Source organism: Hippocampus zosterae, chromosome 14 (genome assembly GCF_025434085.1).
Source record: "Hippocampus zosterae strain Florida chromosome 14, ASM2543408v3, whole genome shotgun sequence".
In the NCBI taxonomy this organism is placed as follows: Eukaryota; Metazoa; Chordata; class Actinopteri; order Syngnathiformes; family Syngnathidae; genus Hippocampus; species Hippocampus zosterae.
In genome coordinates this window covers 16,010,954-16,028,064 of record NC_067464.1, presented here as the reverse complement: position 1 = coordinate 16,028,064, position 17,111 = coordinate 16,010,954, and the positions used below count along the sequence as shown (strand labels likewise).

At 45.9% G+C, this 17,111-nt stretch overlaps 2 protein-coding genes across 3 annotated transcripts in view; one reads left to right on the top strand and one right to left on the bottom strand.

Moving 5' to 3' along the window:
- Positions 1 to 17,111, bottom strand: part of LOC127614454 (G-protein coupled receptor 135) — a 131,102-nt gene that overhangs the window by 71,576 nt on the left and 42,415 nt on the right. The window lies entirely within an intron of this gene.
- The window catches only part of LOC127614398 (disheveled-associated activator of morphogenesis 1-like), an 81,523-nt gene that overhangs the window by 42,904 nt on the left and 21,508 nt on the right, over positions 1 to 17,111 (top strand). For both annotated transcript variants that reach the window (XM_052085686.1, XM_052085687.1), the window contains exons 13-17: positions 6,534 to 6,592; positions 7,025 to 7,212; positions 7,697 to 7,936; positions 10,023 to 10,130; positions 10,221 to 10,318. In XM_052085686.1, coding sequence (XP_051941646.1) covers positions 6,534 to 6,592; positions 7,025 to 7,212; positions 7,697 to 7,936; positions 10,023 to 10,130; positions 10,221 to 10,318 — 693 coding nt within the window. The remainder of the gene's footprint in view (positions 1 to 6,533; positions 6,593 to 7,024; positions 7,213 to 7,696; positions 7,937 to 10,022; positions 10,131 to 10,220; positions 10,319 to 17,111) is intronic.

Sequence of the window (17,111 nt, the reverse complement as noted above, 5' to 3'; positions counted from 1 at the left end):
AAACAGAGATGCTCAAACTTTTCAGAGTTGAATAGATGGCCATGTTGGCTTTTTAAAATTAGAATTCCCTCTCAACTTGGATGTTCCCTCTCTGACCATGAACATCTTTTGGATGTTACTTGCTTATCAATAATTCCAAGCTTTACTGTAAATAAAATTAGTTTTAAGTTTACATTTCGGTCCAGAATTTTAGAAATGCCTCTTTGAAAAATAATTTGATTAAAAAAAAGTACAGAGCCCGATTAATCATCATTACGACTCTTATCTGCACAGTGCACATCTTTTTGGGAGTTGTGGTCACATTTCTTTGGAAGCCATTACAGCAGCTTAATTTCAGCCTTGCCTAATCCATTCCAGAACGAGTGAGGTGTTAGGGATAATTGTCCTGTTGGAACATAAAAATTATATGATTCCGGTATTAGATGTCTAGGAATTGAATTGAGGTATATTTAATTTTGAGGTAGTAATTCTTCAGTTAGGTTAGCACAGGGGTAGGGTGTCACATTGCGAGGTGGTGGTGGACCCCAAAAAGCATGCAGGAGGGAGGAGCAGGGTGCACTTGAAGAACTGTTTTAAAGATAGAGAAAACTAAATCCAAAACAAACAAAGTTGAAAGTATCAAACAAAACACATGACTGAATATTAAACATAACAATGACCAAAACATGACCGAAACATGACTGAAACAAACATACCAGCAGCAAAGAGCACCAATGACCCGTCCATGCGTGGTCGGGTGTGAGTCCTTTTGTAGCCATAATTGCCTAACGACCAACAGGTGTGCAGCTGCAGGGAAAAGCCCCACAGTGCCAGCTGTTGGTCACAAACCGAAACATGACATAGTTTTAGAGCCTTCTCAACTTCAACACACCTGATTCAAATGATCAGCTCATCAGCAAGTTCTGGAGAGGCCTAAAAAGATCATCCTCAATTGAATCAGGTGTGTTGGAGGAGGGAGGGATCGAAAACAGGCAGGATATGGCTCTCGAGGAACCAGAGTTTCCTATCCCTGTGTTAGCATATTTGAGATGCCATAAACCCCAAAGGCTCAAAGCTACCATGAACTGAAAACTGCTGGAATACCACTATCAAAATGTCCACGGTGACAGAAGCTTTACTGCACCATTGGCTGCATTCGTAGTATCAAAGAAAAGAAAGCCCTTTTGAAACTAACACCTTCAAGCTGAAGTAAAATTTGCACCCCCCAGGAGAAAACTCCACCAGCCACCACTGTATTTAAGCACAGGCTGTGTGTGTATAAAAAAAAATCCTCATCTCACCCCTCGGGTGGTGTCCGTCCCTCATTCAGCTCGGGTCCTCTACCAGAGGCCAGGAAGCTTGAGGGTTCTGCGTAGTATCCTTGCTGTTCCCAGCACTGCACATTTCTGGACTGAGATGTCCGATGTTGTTCCCGGGATATGTTGCAACCACTCATCTAGTTTGGGGGTCACTGCCCCGAGTGCTCCGACCACCACAGGCACGACTGTCACCTTTACCTTCCAGGCTCTCTCCAGCTCCTCTCTGAGCCCTTGGTATTTCTCGAGTTTCTCATGTTCCTTCTTCCTGATGTTTCCATCACTTGGGACCGCTACATCCACTACAACGGCTTTCCTCTGCCCTTCATCTATGATCACGATATCTGGTTGGTTCGCCATTACCATCTTGTCAGTCTGGATCTGGAAGTCCCACAGGATCTTCGCTCTGTCATTCTCCACCACCTTCGGAGGTGTTTCCCATTTTGACCTTGGGGTTTCCAGTCCATACTCCGCACAGATGTTTCGGTAGACTATGCCAGCCACCTGGTTATGGCGTTCCATGTAGGCTTTCCCTGCCAGCATCTTACACCCTGCAGTTATGTGTTGGATCGTCTCAGGTGCCTCTTTGCACAACCTACACCTTGGGTCTTGTCTGGTGTGGTATATCTGGGCCTCGATGGCTCTGGTGCTCAAGGCCTGCTCCTGAGCAGCTGGGATGAGTGCCTCTGTGGTGTCCTTCAGGCCAGCCCTCTCTAGCCACTGATAGGACTTCTTGAGATCAGCCACTTCAGTTATGGTCCGGTGGTACATCCCGTGTAGGGGCTTGTCCTCCCATGATGGTCCCTCTTCCAGCGCCTCATCTTCTGTTCCCCATTGTCTGAGACATTCTCTGAGTACGTCATCCGTTGGAGCCTTCTCCTTGATGTATTCATGGAGCTTGGATGTTTCATCCTGGACAGTGGCTCTCACACTCACTAGTCCCCGGCCTCCTTCCTTTCGGCTTGCGTACAGTCTCAGGGTGCTGGATTTGGGATGGAACCCTCCATGCATGGTTAGGAGCTTTCGGGTCTTAACGTCCGTGGTCTGAATCTCTTCCTTTGGCCACCTTATTATTCCTGCAGGGTATCTGATCACTGGCAGGGCATAGCTGTTTATTGTTCGGGTCTTATTCTTGCCATTGAGCTGGCTTCTTAGGACTTGCCTCACTCGCTGGAGGTATTTGGCCGTAGCCGCTTTCCTTGTTGCCAGTTCGAGGTTGCCATTGGCTTGTGTCCTCAATGTCTGCTATTGTTCCTTCAGGGAGTGAGACCCCTTCAGTGCGGACTACCTTTCCTCTCTTAGTCACCATCCGACTACATTTCTCAAGCCCGAATGACCTCTCGATGTCGCTGCTGTAGATCCTGGTCTTGTGGATCAGGGAATCTATGTCCCTTTCGCTCTTAGCATACAGCTTTATGTCATCCATGTAGAGGAGGTGACTAATTGTAGCTCCATTTCTGAGGCGGTATCCATAGCCTTTCTTGGTGATTACTTGGCTTAGGGGGTTCAGTCCTATGCAGAACAGCAGTGGGGAGGTGCATCACCTTGGTATATATATAAATAAAGTTTCCGGGGTGAGAGGACGCTGTCGTGTATGTCACCGCTTCTCACTCCAAAACTTTTCCAAACTTTTCAAAAGCTCAGATTTTCTTCTGATTTTTCCTTGCCCTTCTTTTTTTGGACTGTTTGGACTGTGATTGATGTAACAAATCATAGCTTCACCCGGTCAATCAAACCCCAAATCGTAACTTAGTCCATGGGCTAACGCCGGTAGCTTAAACTTACCGGCTGTCACCGTACCGCACAACTTCGCCGTCTTTGGGTTATTTCTGATACTCCTGACGCTCTGCCATCATCCAGTGACATGACTACTCCATTATTCTGTCGCGGATCTTCTCCGGATCCGGAGGATTGCACCGGAGCCTCCACCGCCGGAACTGCACCATCATCCTGACATCGCTCGCCTGCCTCGACGTTGCTACATTCACCGCGGGTCGCGTAGACATGTTGACTACAAAAATCCTGGCTCAATCAACTCGACCTGGTCCACTTCTCCACGTCCTCCCAGAAACCGCGGCCGCAACACCACCTACTATGCAGTAGCCCGCCTGGCTAGGTCGGCTAATGGCACTGCCGCCTTCAAACACGACACCTTCGCTGTCAACTTTGGACTGCTGAACATCCGCTCACTTACGAACAAGGGACACCTCATTCAAGATGTACTCGCCGAACGCAAACTTGACTTCCTCGCTTTAACAGAAACCTGGCAACAAACAAACGAGTTTGCTGCTCTGAATGACTCCACTCCTCCCGGCTTTGTTTACATCTGCCGGCCCCGTGGCAACGGCCGTGGAGGAGGCCTCGCGGTAATCCATCGCGAGAAATGGAAAGTCTTACGAGTCTCCGTTCCTGCATCAAGCTCTTTCGAATGCATGGTGTTTAAACTCCATGGACCCACGCCAACCATCATTGCCACAGTTTATCGCCCCACAAAGCCACACAGAGATTTCATCAATGAATCTTCCAGTTTAATCACACACTTATCCACTCTCTCGCCAAATTTAATTTTTCTGGGAGATTTCAATATTCACATGGACAACCCCGACCTGCCACTCACAAGAGACTTCACATCCTACCTGGAGAGTCTCGCGACTGTCTCACTGACTTCCCCACCCAGATCAAAGGGCACACATTGGACTTGGTTTGCTGCTCTGGCCTCTCCACCTCCAAGCCCACTGCTGGTGTTTTTCCTGAAACCGATCATTTTCTCCTCACTTTTAACACCGTACTCCATCTCTCTACAATCAAAACCTCCAGCCTCATTTCTTTTCGTAATATCAAAAATATCAACATTGACACCTTCTGCTCCATTATCGACCGTTCCCCGCCCCCAGACGCCCTTTCAAACCCGGATGACCTCACTGCTCACTACAATGCCTGCCTCACAAATACTCTAAATTCTCTCGCCCCCCTGAAGACCAGGACTGCGTCATTCTCTACATCTGCACCCTGGTTTACACACACTCTTCGATCATTGAAATAAAAAAACTGCCAACTTGAGCGACTCTATAAGAAAACTGGTCTCACCATCCATAAGGAGATGTACACTACCCATATCACTAAATACAAGGACCAAATTGCACAAACCAAATCCAGCTACTACTCCGGCCTCATCCTCTCCAACGAAGGAAAATCAAGATCTCTCTTCTCCATCATGAACGAAATCCTCCGGCCACCAAACTCTCTCCCCCTCCACCTGTACTCCAGAGCAACCTGCAACTCCATAATGGAACACTTCAACCACAAAATCCTCAAGATCCATCACCAACTCCATCAAAACCTGCCTGCCCCCCCCACCCCTATCTGAACCTTCTTCTCCAGTTTTGTTCCACCAACGACTGCTGAATTATCCAACCTCATACTCAAATCCAAGCCCACCACTTGCCAGCTTGATTCCCTCCCTTCATCCCTTGTTAAATCCTGCCTTCCTTCTGTGCTTCCTCACATATCTGCTATTATCCACTCCTCACTCTCTTCTGGTATTGTCCCATCACTCCTCAAAACCACTGCTATCACCCCCACACTGAAAAAACATGGCTCTGACCCCAACAACTTTGATAACCTCCACCCCATCTCCAACCTTCCATTTATCTTGAAAAACCTTGAAAAAACTGTTGCTGCTCAACTCCACTCCCAACTGTCCCTTCACTCTCTCTATGAACCCTTTCAGTCCGTTTTCCGCCCCCGCCACAGCACAGAGACTGACAGAGAGAGCATAGCATCTGACTCTGGTTTAGTCTCCATCCTCATCCTCTTAGACTTGAGCGCTGCCTTTGACACAATCTCTCACCCTATCCTCCTCAATAGACTCTCCTCCATTGGTCTCTCCCACACTCTCCTCAGTTGGTTCCACTCCTACCTCACTGGTCGCACTCAGTTTCAAATCATTCACCTCAAAGCCCTCCCCAGTCACCACAGGTGTACCACATGGATCTGTCCTAGGTCCCCTTCTCTTCATCATCTACCTCCTGCCTCTTGGCCATATCCTCCGTAAATGTAATATCCACTTTCACTGCTTTGCTGATGACACCCAGCTCTACCCTCTCCTGCAAGCCAAACTCCATACTCCCACCCCCCTCCCTCACATCTTGCCTCTCCGAACTCGAAACATGGTTCACAACAAACTTTCTTAAATTAAATGCTAATAAAACTGAAGTCCTCCTTCTTGGCACCAAATGCACTTTATCCAAAGTAAACAGTTTTTCCTTCAACATTGACAGTTCCCTCGTGTCCCCCTCCCCCCAGTTTAAGAGTCTGGGTGTCATCCTGGATAGCATGCTCACCTTCCACTCACATATCAACACTATCACCCGCACTGCTTATTTCCGCCTCCGCAATATTACCAGACTTCGCCCTTCCCTCACCCCACGCACCACTGCTATTCTTGTCCACAGTCTTGTCACATCCCGCCTTGATTACTGCAAAGCTCTCCTCTTCGGCCTACCTCAAAAGTCCCTTCATAAAATCCAGCTGGTTCAAAACGCCTCTGCTCGTATCATCACAAATACATCTTCCCACCAGCACATCACCCCCGTTCTCCAACAGCTCCACTGGCTCCCTGTTCAACATTGAATCAATTACAAACTGCTTCTATATACATATATGGCCATCCACAACCTGGCCCCTCCTTACCTATCCGACCTTCTCCAGGTGCATATCCCCTCTCGCTCCCTCAGATCCTCATCCTCCCTCCGCCTGTCAGTGCCCTCTGCCCGACTGAGCACCATGGGAGCCAGAGCCTTCAGTCACGCTGCTCCAAAGCTCTGGAACAACCTACCTCCAGACCTTCAAAACTGCACACCTCTTTCCACTTTCAAGTCCCATCTAAAAACACACCTGTTCAGGATTGCCTACAACACATAGCTCTTCCATTTCCTATGTTTTTATGATTTTATGTCCTGTTTTTATTTAATATCTCGTTTACAAATTTTTACATTGTATTTTCTTATTGTCTGTACAGTGTCCTTGGGTGGCATGAAAGGCGCTTTTAAATAACATGCATTATTATTATTATAATGTATGTAATATTTTTTTTAACAAATGTGAAAAAGACCATTAAAATATGAATAAGCACAAGTGAAAGTTGCTGCATGTATTCTATTCAGGAGGACATCTTTGTGTGTGTTACCTAAAAAAAAAAGTTCCTTGAAACTTGTCTGCTTATGTTTTGCTCAAAAGGCTTGTCAAGGAAAATGAAGTCAGGCATTGGAAAGATCAAGCAGATTCAATGCGAAAAGGTGAGAAACAAACCCCACATATCTTCTGAACCTGTTCATGTGTTGACCAAAATAAAGTGGAACATACAAACACATCATTTTTTAAAAATATCATCAAAAATTAGAAATTTAGCTGGAGATCAAAAATAATCCATATCGCTACCCAAATATCTTATTTTTGGAGTTGTAATGTAATGTACTGTTTATCATGAAATGGCAGCTCTTCTCCTCACTGCTCCCATGATTTCATTTGAACAGAGTGAAGAATCACACTCCCCTCAAAGAAAAGGACTACTTATTTACTGTCGTTTATTACTGCTATGTGTAATGTGTAATACCATTTCTATACTTCTATGTCTTTTGAAGCTCTTATCGCTTATGTGTAGCTTACCACACAATTTTAACAGCAGAAGGTTTAATAAATATTTCAAGATGACTTTTTCCGCACCCTAGATCATCAGGAACTAAAACAACGTTTTGAAAAGAAAGAAAGGGAGTGTGAGGCCAAGAATAAGGAAAAAGAAGACATGATGGCAATGCTGAACAAGTTGAAAGACAAACTGGAGCGAGAGTGCAATGACCACAAGCAAGCCAAACAACAACTGGTGGAACTCTCTGCTCGGCTGCAGCAACTCGGTTCTGTATGTTCACAACACAATGATCGAATATTTATCAAGGAGTTGACACCAAGAGGTCTTCATTTCACAATGAAATAATCCAGGTGGAGTTGACCAATAAAGTTATCCAGGGTTATGCATTTGAAAATGCATGTAAGATGTACAAAATCAAAACAAATGCATACCAAAAAGAAAAAAAAACATCCAATGTGCTGTACATTAAATTAATGGGTGTCCATAACCATAAATGAATCAAATTAATTCCAGATAGAGCCACATTTGCCAAAGTAGAATTATGTTGTTTTTTTAATTGAACATATTCTGCCCAAAAAATCTCATAAAAGGGAATTTAAGCTAAATTTAATTCATTTAAACTATTTTTCATTTTCTTTATGGGTTTCATTGTTTTTTTAAAGTGTGTTTGTCCACTTATTTGAATCAAAATGTAATCTAATTTCTTGCATGGCAATGATTCAACGAGTGATTGATTATTTACTGCTCTAATTAGGCATCCAGCGTTCCGGGGGGACTTCCTGTGACAGGAGGCAATTTGGTTCCTCTTCTTCCTGTTCCGTCTCCTGCTCTTCCCCCACCAGGAGGGCTGGCAGCTTTTGGTATTACTCCATTTGCTCCACCACCTCCACCTCCACCTCCACCTCCAGGGGCTCCTCTTGGAAGTATCAAGCAGAAAAATATTCCTCAGCCAACAAACCCAATGAAGTCATTCAACTGGAGCAAGCTACCTGAGGTACGTATTGCTGACTGTCATGTCGGTGAGACCCGGGGCTTGTTGTCACATGGGTAAGGTGTCACACTGCAATTATCCTCTCCACCAGAGTACACAACTAAAAGGTGGAATGCTAGTTTTCTTCCTTTGTATGATCAGGGGCGGTGTCCTGCCTGAAAAGAGGATGCAGGCACACTGTAAGATGAGATAAGCGCAGATGAACCATTTTGCACAAACCAAAGTAAAAAAACAAAAAACAAAATTAACTTTATTCATTTCAAATCTATCTTCTTCAAGATAAAAATCCTATCAGTTATATGTGAGGCAGAAGAGGGATTCACCCATCTTGTTATACCACAGGCATTGCTCGATCTAAGGATACTTTTCAACTGGAGCTTGTATTAGAAGCTGTAGTCAGAGTAGTTTGGGGCGAAATATCAATCATTATGGGTTCTGTTGTCATGGATGGGACCCTGAAAGATGCACCCCTGAAAATCAGTTCATGTATGCCAGAATTGCCATTCAGAAGACATGTCTGACCAGTGAGGAAATGTGTTAGTTTAGGTTTGTTTGAATGTTTTTAAGTAGACCTTGCAGTTGTTGAGAGTTTCTTGATGAACCAACGCTTTCTTGTTTGTCATTCAATTTAGTCTTGAATTTTCAGTTGAAGAAATGTAAAACATTTCAGGCTGGAGGCCATGGCCAAAGTGCCAGCAGTCCCAATGCTTGATATGGTAACCTTTCTTCAATGGCTTTTTCAAGGTCAATGATAAACATTTCCTGTGCCTGACTTCAATGCTCACTTTCAAGTCAAAGAATAGCAAGAATTTTCCAATCCAGTTTGACATCTTCCAACAGATAGTGAGACAACTTACCCCATGGTGGGGCAACGTGCCACATGTTCACACTTATTAAATTGCTTATGACGCTGCCCACACACATAATATGGAATTGAATGAATGAAAATAGTATTATAACAAAATATTGTATACATCTGAGACTTTGGTCTCTCTTCTGGCACACATTTTGTTTATGTTGTAAAATCTGGACTACAGAGCTCACCTAATAATAAGCAGCATGCACTACATTTTTAAAGGAATAGACAGTTTGTACACACATGCGCCTCACCTCTCTAGAAGCTACCGGTGCCCACATTGTAACAGGAGAGAGATACTGTATTTACAAAGAAAGATGGGACACGGTAAGCGGTTTCAAAGGTAAAATAACATACCTTAACTTTACGCTTCATTAAATAAGCCGCATAGTTGAAAGCGTGTGACAAAAGTCGCGGCTTATGGTACGGAAATGATGGTACATGTATGTGATGTATTCCAAGACATACAGGTGTATGAGTGTAAAAAGTGTGACATCAAGCCTTGGTCTCCCCTACAGGGTTGCATGACAAACATAGCACCAGGTCATGACAGACCAATAGGTCATGACAGACAACAAAAATATTGGATGAACTGTGACAACATGAGCAGTAACTGGACAATTACCGTATTTTCACGACCATTCCCCGCACCGTATGGTTGGGCGCAGTCTCATTAATGGGTGCTATTTCTGTATTTTACACATAGACAAAACGCACTGTATCATTGGCCGCAGTTTTAAAGTGGTAAAACATACGCCAGCTTAAACATACGGCATGCATGCGCGCACGCTAAAAACACGTTAGCTTGAAGCATACGGTAGCATGCCAAGACATACAGATACAAGCTAAAAACACGTTTTTAAAAAGGCAACGGAAGCAAAACTGAGTTCCGTTGTATTTTATTTAGCCATCGTACCATGTACTCACGTTTTTCGATCAATCATCACCCAGGAAGTCCTCATCCTCTGTATCAGAATCAAACAATTGTGCAAGTACCGGTAATCCATCAAAAACGCAGTGTTCCCTCTCGCTGTCAGAGTCACTCTCATTGCCATGTGGCTCCACAGAAATGTGCCGGCTTTGCCAAAAACTCGAATAACAGTGCAAGCAGTCGTCCTGGACAAGGCGTCCTGTCCCTTTTGGAAAAAATTTAAGACTTTTAATGGCGCATTATAGTCGTGAAAATACGGTATACCTAAAAGGTAATTTTTGGTTGTTGTTTTTTTTCCGCAGAGCAAAATAAAAGGCACTATCTGGGCAGAAATTGATGATCTCAAGGCATTCAAAGTGCTGGATCTTGACAAATTCCAGCATACGTTCTCAGCTTACCAAAGGCCACAAGTAATTAGACTCTTCAGTATTTTGCAACTTAACATTTTCGCTGCAAAATACAAAAAGATCTAAACATTGAACAATTTCCCTGTTTAACAGAAAGAAACTGATGATGACAATGCCATTGTAAGGAGAGTCAAAGAGCTTTCTGTGATCGATGGTCGCAGGGCGCAAAACTGCAACATTCTGCTGTCACGGTCAGTGTGTGCAACGAATGAAAAAAGCCAACTAAATAATGACAAACAGTCATTTCATACTGCTCAAACTGTTATGCTTTAAAACCGTGTCTCCCAATCAGGGGTGCGTGTACCCCTCTGGATACATGAGCACATTGTTGGGGGTACAGGATAACTTTTAAGAGTTTATTTTTCCCTGATCAATAACTTGAGGCACAACCGCGCCAAAAGCATGCCAGCCGTGTGTCGTCTCACGTGCTTTATCAAAGCTCAGTTGACTGATGAAAAGATAATCAAGTTGCTATCGTGGGTTTTGTACGAGATGATATTTCAAGTTCAATTTTCTGTTGTGAGGGGACTTATTCAAATGAGCTCTTTTGTGTGTTAAATGCTATATGAGTTCATCCATGCATCCATGCATCCATCCATCAATTTTCTGACCCACTTATCCTCCCAAGGGTCGCGGGGCATGCTTCTATGCCAGCTGTCTTTGGGCAGAAGGTGGGGGGACACCCTGAACCGGTTGCCGGCCAATCACAGGGCACACATAGACATATAACCATCCTCACTCACACTCACCCCTTGGGACAATTTTGAGTGCCCAATCAACCTGCGTCGATCTCGGCTCCGGCCGTCCTGTGTAGATTTTGGACGTTCTCCCCGGGCCTGCATGGGGTTTCTCCGGGTACTCCACTTTCCTCCCACATTATAAAAACATGCATGGCAGGCTGATTGAACAATTAAAATTGTCCCTAAGTGTGAGTGTGAGCATGGATGGTTGTTCTTCTCTGTGTGCCCTGCGATTGGCTGGGAACCGGTTCAGGGTGTCCCCACCTACTGCCCGAAGACAGCTAGGATAGACCCCCCCCCCATCAGAAAATGAATGGATGGATGCACTCCAATTAGTGATGTTTGGGGATGATAAAGAGGGTGTTGGAGTGCTAAGAGGGATAGGAAGGATCCAGCATTAAATGGCAGAGAGGAGGTAGTGGTAACAAATAAAAGGTAAAGCAAATCTACTGATGAAGACATGATTTGCTACCTTACGGTGAAAAAAGCTAAATCTTTGGAAATGTACAGGAAGGTAAATTTCCGAAGAGTTGGGGAGAATCAGTTAGCAAGCCCACTCAGCCCTTCCTGAGCGGAGCGCATGAGATGACATTGAGGTCGGATATATGCAACCTGGGTTCCGATCCCATTGCAAAAAAAAAATATAAATCCAAGACTTATCTGACCAAGAAACACATATGAACGTGTCCCAGTTCAGATTTGAACAATTTGGAATTGAGCCTTTCAGACTGTCATTAAAAACATAATCGGATAGATCAGATTGATCTCGATCAGATTTGCACGCAGTCTGAACCTGGTCTATATCACTTACCTACATCTGTCAGATGCAGGTGTGTAAACTGTGTAGCTAAGGCAGGAGTCGGCAACCCAAAATGTTGAAAGAGCCATATTGGACCAAAACGAACAAAAAACAAAAATGTGTGGAACCGGAACAAAAAAAATAATGAACCTGATAATGAACACATGCTGTATGTATCTATATGAGTTATCTTAGCTTGCTATCAGCATGACTACGTTTGCTACAAATACACAATGAGCATTCATGATTAAAAGTTTTTTTTTCCCCTCCAGTTCATCCTGTAGAGGAGAGGTGCCCAAACCTTTTTGACGGAAGGTCTACTTTTCGAACAACGAACCTCCCGCGATCGACCCATTATTGCACACGTGCGCATATTTAAGATATCCTTTATTTGTCTCGCAATGGGGAAATTACAATCAGAATTCAGAAAGGGAAAAACGCTGGGTAGGGAGAGGGAAAAAAACCCACGCTCGAAAAAAGACCCCAGCACATGAATAAGCATTATCTTATTCATGTGCTAGGGTCTTTTTTTATCCTGGACTTAAATTATATTGCGCTCCGCATTATCGAACCACGTCACGGGGGAAAAAGAATCGGAGCCTTGAAGACGGTGATAACAAGGATGCGTATGCGCATGTGCCTGTCCAGTCGTGTATGTGTATGCGTGCACAGGTCATAGCTGCTTCGTCGAGGTCTGCTCATCATGAAGACAGTCCCGGCTTATCAGTCCATGGCCGAGAAGGATGGGGGTGGTGGTGGGGGCCCTAGAATCCATGCGAATCCATCGAGGGGAAAGGCCAGATAGTGTTGTTTGTTTTGGAGAGACGGCCGCCAACAATTCCAGACAGCCTTGAGTCCTTGGTCTGTATCTCCTCACTGGCGCCAATCATTCAGATCCGAAAATTGTTTTGCTGCGTGGATTACGTCTTCATGGTATTTTCAATCGCGCTGAGTCTCTCCAAAACCGCAAAGTTGCAAAAGTCGCAACAATATTGCAGTTGAGCTCAGTCACCGCTTGAGTCTGAGTGTTGGACATTCGCGCCAAGCCATCCAGAGTGACCGGCAGCTTCTTCACTTCCAATAGAGCCGCTACCGTCGGTTGAATTTTGCGATAGAACAGCAAGCTGCCAACACCAAACAGCAGCATACCTGTTATCAAAAGGCCAATGATGTAGATGTCTTCCACATCCTCCACAGACAGTACTGTCAGGCACACCGGTCTCCACTTTCTCCATGGATCCAGGGCGTATCCGGCAGCAAATGTCCCCGGAGGGCAAGCAGGCTCCCCACTGCCCGCTCTTTCCGTCGAAAAAATGTTGTCGATTACATCGAGAGACCAGCCAACTAATTCCATGGTTAGTTCTTCGGATGAAAACACGTTAGGAGGCTCGGGAAAAAAAGTTGGACAAAGACAGCACAAAAGACGAAAAGTGGCGAGCAGGGAAAAAAAAGGTGGGAGGGCAGGGGAGCTGAGCAAAAAGCGTCCGCCTTCGTCGAGAGCCAAGCAGAAAGACAATTTCTGCACACACTTACACACTAAGGGTGTGGAAAATAATCGATATTAATCGATACATCGATGCGCACGTTCGCGATCCGAGTGCATCGGCTCATTCACTGGGTACGACGCGATTGACGGGTGAAATCGCGATTCATCACGATGCATTGATGGGTATCGGTGAAATCGCGATTCATCACGATGCATTGATGGGTATCGGTAAAATCCGATTCAATCGCCATTTTATTCATGTTAAACGTCACATATCTGCCCTTTCCTAGGCGCAATGAATGCACCATCATTGCTTTGCGTTTTGTGTTGAATACGGACGGTAGCCGTGCGTCACATACAGTCCAGTACACAACGAGCGAAACATTATGGAAGTCAGCGCACGCAGCAGCAAGGAAACTACTATATTTAATGCAGCCGCAACATTCAAATCTTATGTTTGGAAATACTACGGCTTCGAAAAGAAAGACTGAAAGCTTGATAAAACCTCCGTAATTTGCAAGGAATGTCGCACTAAGAAGCCATACAACGGCAGCCCCACAAATATGCAGACCCACTTAAACCGATGGCACCAGATCACCGACAAGTTTCCCTCCCGCTTCCCCGCCCAGTTCCTCGTCGGACACCGGAGAAACTCTTGGTAAACCAGGTCAGGATCAGAAAAAAATTGCCTCTTATTTTGGGAGTCCCCTTGCAACTCACTGTGACCGCGCAATGGCTATAACTAAGGTCACTGCTTATTTCATATGCAAAGACCTCCAGCCTTAGCGTGGTGGACAACGAGGGTTGCAGACAGCTCGTGCACGTTTTGGAACCCAGGTATAAAATACCAGACAGGTCTGTGTTCACTTACAAACATATTCCCGATGTGTACAACAAAGTGAGAAGTGAGATTACTGTGTCGCTGAACAGTGCGCAAAGAGTTGCACTTACAGTGGATGGGTGGACATCTTGCGCTAGAGATTCATATACTGTGTATATATATATATATATATATATATATATGAATATTTCATATAAGACACTCAGTGAGAGTCTGTTTGTGTTTACACTATAGCAACAGCTGTGAGTCTCAGGTGTCAAATTGTTTACATTTTCTTTGCACAAAACCCAATTGTGAAAGGGCTTAAATAAGTTGTTTTACAAGTTCTACTCTTTATAAGGAATAAAGTGGTAGCCTTTTTGTAATACCATACTGAATTCCATCTTTTTAAAAGCTTTTTTTCTTTGCTTATTTGCATCATGTTTAATTGCACAATATCGCTACAAATTGCATTGTATCGTATCGGATCGCATTGATTTGAACTTAATGTGTATCGAATCGTATCGCATCGTGACGACGGTGAAACGTATCGCATCGTATCGCCAGAAAATTCCATGTATCGTTTAAGTATCGCATCGCTGGCAGTGGATCGTGATGTGTATCGAATCGTCCTCAGTGCTGAGATTCACATCCCTATTACACATGTATGCCGTAATGAGCAACAGCCAGAACGGCCCCTAAGATGAACAAAGCATGAGACGCCCTTTCACAGCATGCTAACTATCGTAGCTCACGTGTACCGTTTAAAACTTTTTCTCTTGGCTGCCCAGATTCCCATTCTTAGCAGGTCCCGTCGGTGAATTGTACATGAAAAGAGCTGTTTCCCCCTCCGTGAGTCGTCACCTTACCGTGGTGGAGGGGTTTGTGTGTCCCAATGATCCTAGAAGCTAAGTTGTCTGGGGCTGTATGCCCTGGCAGGGTCACCCATGGCAAACAGGTTCTAGGTGAGGGGCCAGACAAAGCACGGCTCAAAGACCCCAATGATGATTGCAATAAATGGATCTAGGTTTCCCTTGCCCGAACGCGGGTCACCGGGGCCCCACTCTGGAGCCAGGCCTGGAGGTGGGGCTCGTTGGCAAGCGCCTGGTGGCCGGGCCTACACCCATGCGGCCCGGCCGGGCACAGCCCGAAGAGGCAACGTGGGTCCCCCTTCCCATGGGCTCACCACCCATGAGAGGGGCCAAAGGGGTCGGGTGCAATGTGAGCTGGACGGCAGCCAAAGGCGGGGACCCTGGCGGTCCGATCCTCGGCTGCAGAAGCTAGCTCTTGGGACATGGAATGTCACCTCTCTGGCAGGGAAGGAGCCCGAGCTGGTGTGTGAGGCAGAGAATTTCCGACTGGATATAGTCGGACTTGCCTCCACACACAGCCTGGGTTCTGGTACCAGTTCTCTCAAGAGGGGTTGGACTCTCTTCCACTCTGGAGTTGCTCACGGTGAGAGGTGCAGAGCAGGTGTGGGGATACTCATTGCCCCTCGGCTCAGTGCCTGTACATTGGGGTTCACACCGGTAGACGAGAGGGTTGCCTCCCTCCGCCTTCGGGTGGGTGGACGGGTCCTGACTGTTGTTTGTGCATATGCACCAAACAGCAGATCAGCATACCCACCCTTTTTGGAGTCCTTGGAGGGTGTGCTGGAGAGTACTCCTGCTGGGGACTCCCTTGTTCTGCTGGGGGACTTCAATGCTCAAGTGGGCAATGACAGTGAGACCTGGAGGGGCGTGATTGGGAGGAACGGCCCCCCCGATCAGAACCCGAGTGGTGTTTTGTTATTGGACTTCTGTGCTCGTCACGGATTGTCCATAACGAACACCTTGTTCAAACATAAGGGTGTCCATATGTGCACTTGGCACCAGGACACCCTAGGCCGCAATTCGATGATCGACTTTGTAGTTGTATCATCGGATTTGCGGCCGCATGTTCTGGGCATGTTTTGAAACACTTCTGATACTCAATTTGAATGAATATCAAGTTTTATAAAGGATCGTCGGAGATAGGCACTCAGAAATAACGACAAGACACTTCTGGCTACCAACAATAGGCACTTTATTGGTCCCACACAGAAATGATAACACAGTTCAAACAAGTTGTATGAAGCTAAAGAACTCTTACCGTATGCCAGTAGGGTGGAGAGCCAACACCCTCAGCAGAGTGAGCTTCAATACGAGCTGGGCGTCTCGTACTTTGACCCACAGCGGACTCTGCTGAGGAGCATCGCTCCCCTCCTTTTATCCCCGAAAGTGTGTGCATCGGGAGAGGTGAGTGGCCATTCTCATCCCTCCCTACGCCACACTGTTTGTTGTGTAATCAAGTGGCATTGATCTCAATCAAGTTTTGACAATTCAAACAAAACCGACTATGAAGTCGTCAAAGCAGGCTCCAGAGTCACCAAGTCATGCAATCATCTCAAAGCAGTTTTTTCACTGAGAAGCAATACATTGATTAAAGAAAACATCACAAAATATCTTAATATACCAGAACACTCGGGTGAAGAGAGGGGCGGAGCTGTCAACTGATCACCACCTGGTGGTGAGTAGGCTCCGATGGTGGGGGAAGATGCCGGTCCGTCCTGGCAGACCGAAACGTATAGTGAGGGTTTGTTGGGAGCGTCTGGCGGAATCCCCTGTCAGAAGGAGTTTCAACTCCCACCTCCGACAGAGCTTTATCCCTTGTTCCGGGGGAGACGGGGGACATTGAGCCCGAGTGGACCATGTTCCGTGCCTCTATTGTTGAGGCGGCCAATCTGAGTTGTGGCCGTAAGGTGGTTGGTGCCTGTCGTGGCGGCCACCCCCGTACTCGCTGGTGGACACCAGCAGTAAGGGATGACGTCAAGCTGAAGAAGGAGTCCTATCGAGCCTTTATGGCCTGTGGGACCCCAGAGGCAGCTGATGGGTATCGACTGGCCAAGCGGACTGCGGCTTCGGTGGTCGCCGAGGCAAAAATCCGAGCGTGGGAAGAGTTCGGTGAGGTCATGGAAGCCGACTTCCGGACGGCTTCGAGGAAATTCTGGTCCACCATCCGACATCTCAGGAGTGGCTCTCCCTGTGTCAACACACACACACACACAACTGAGAGCATTGAACATTGGGAATACGGTAAATTATTATATTAGGCCAGAGGT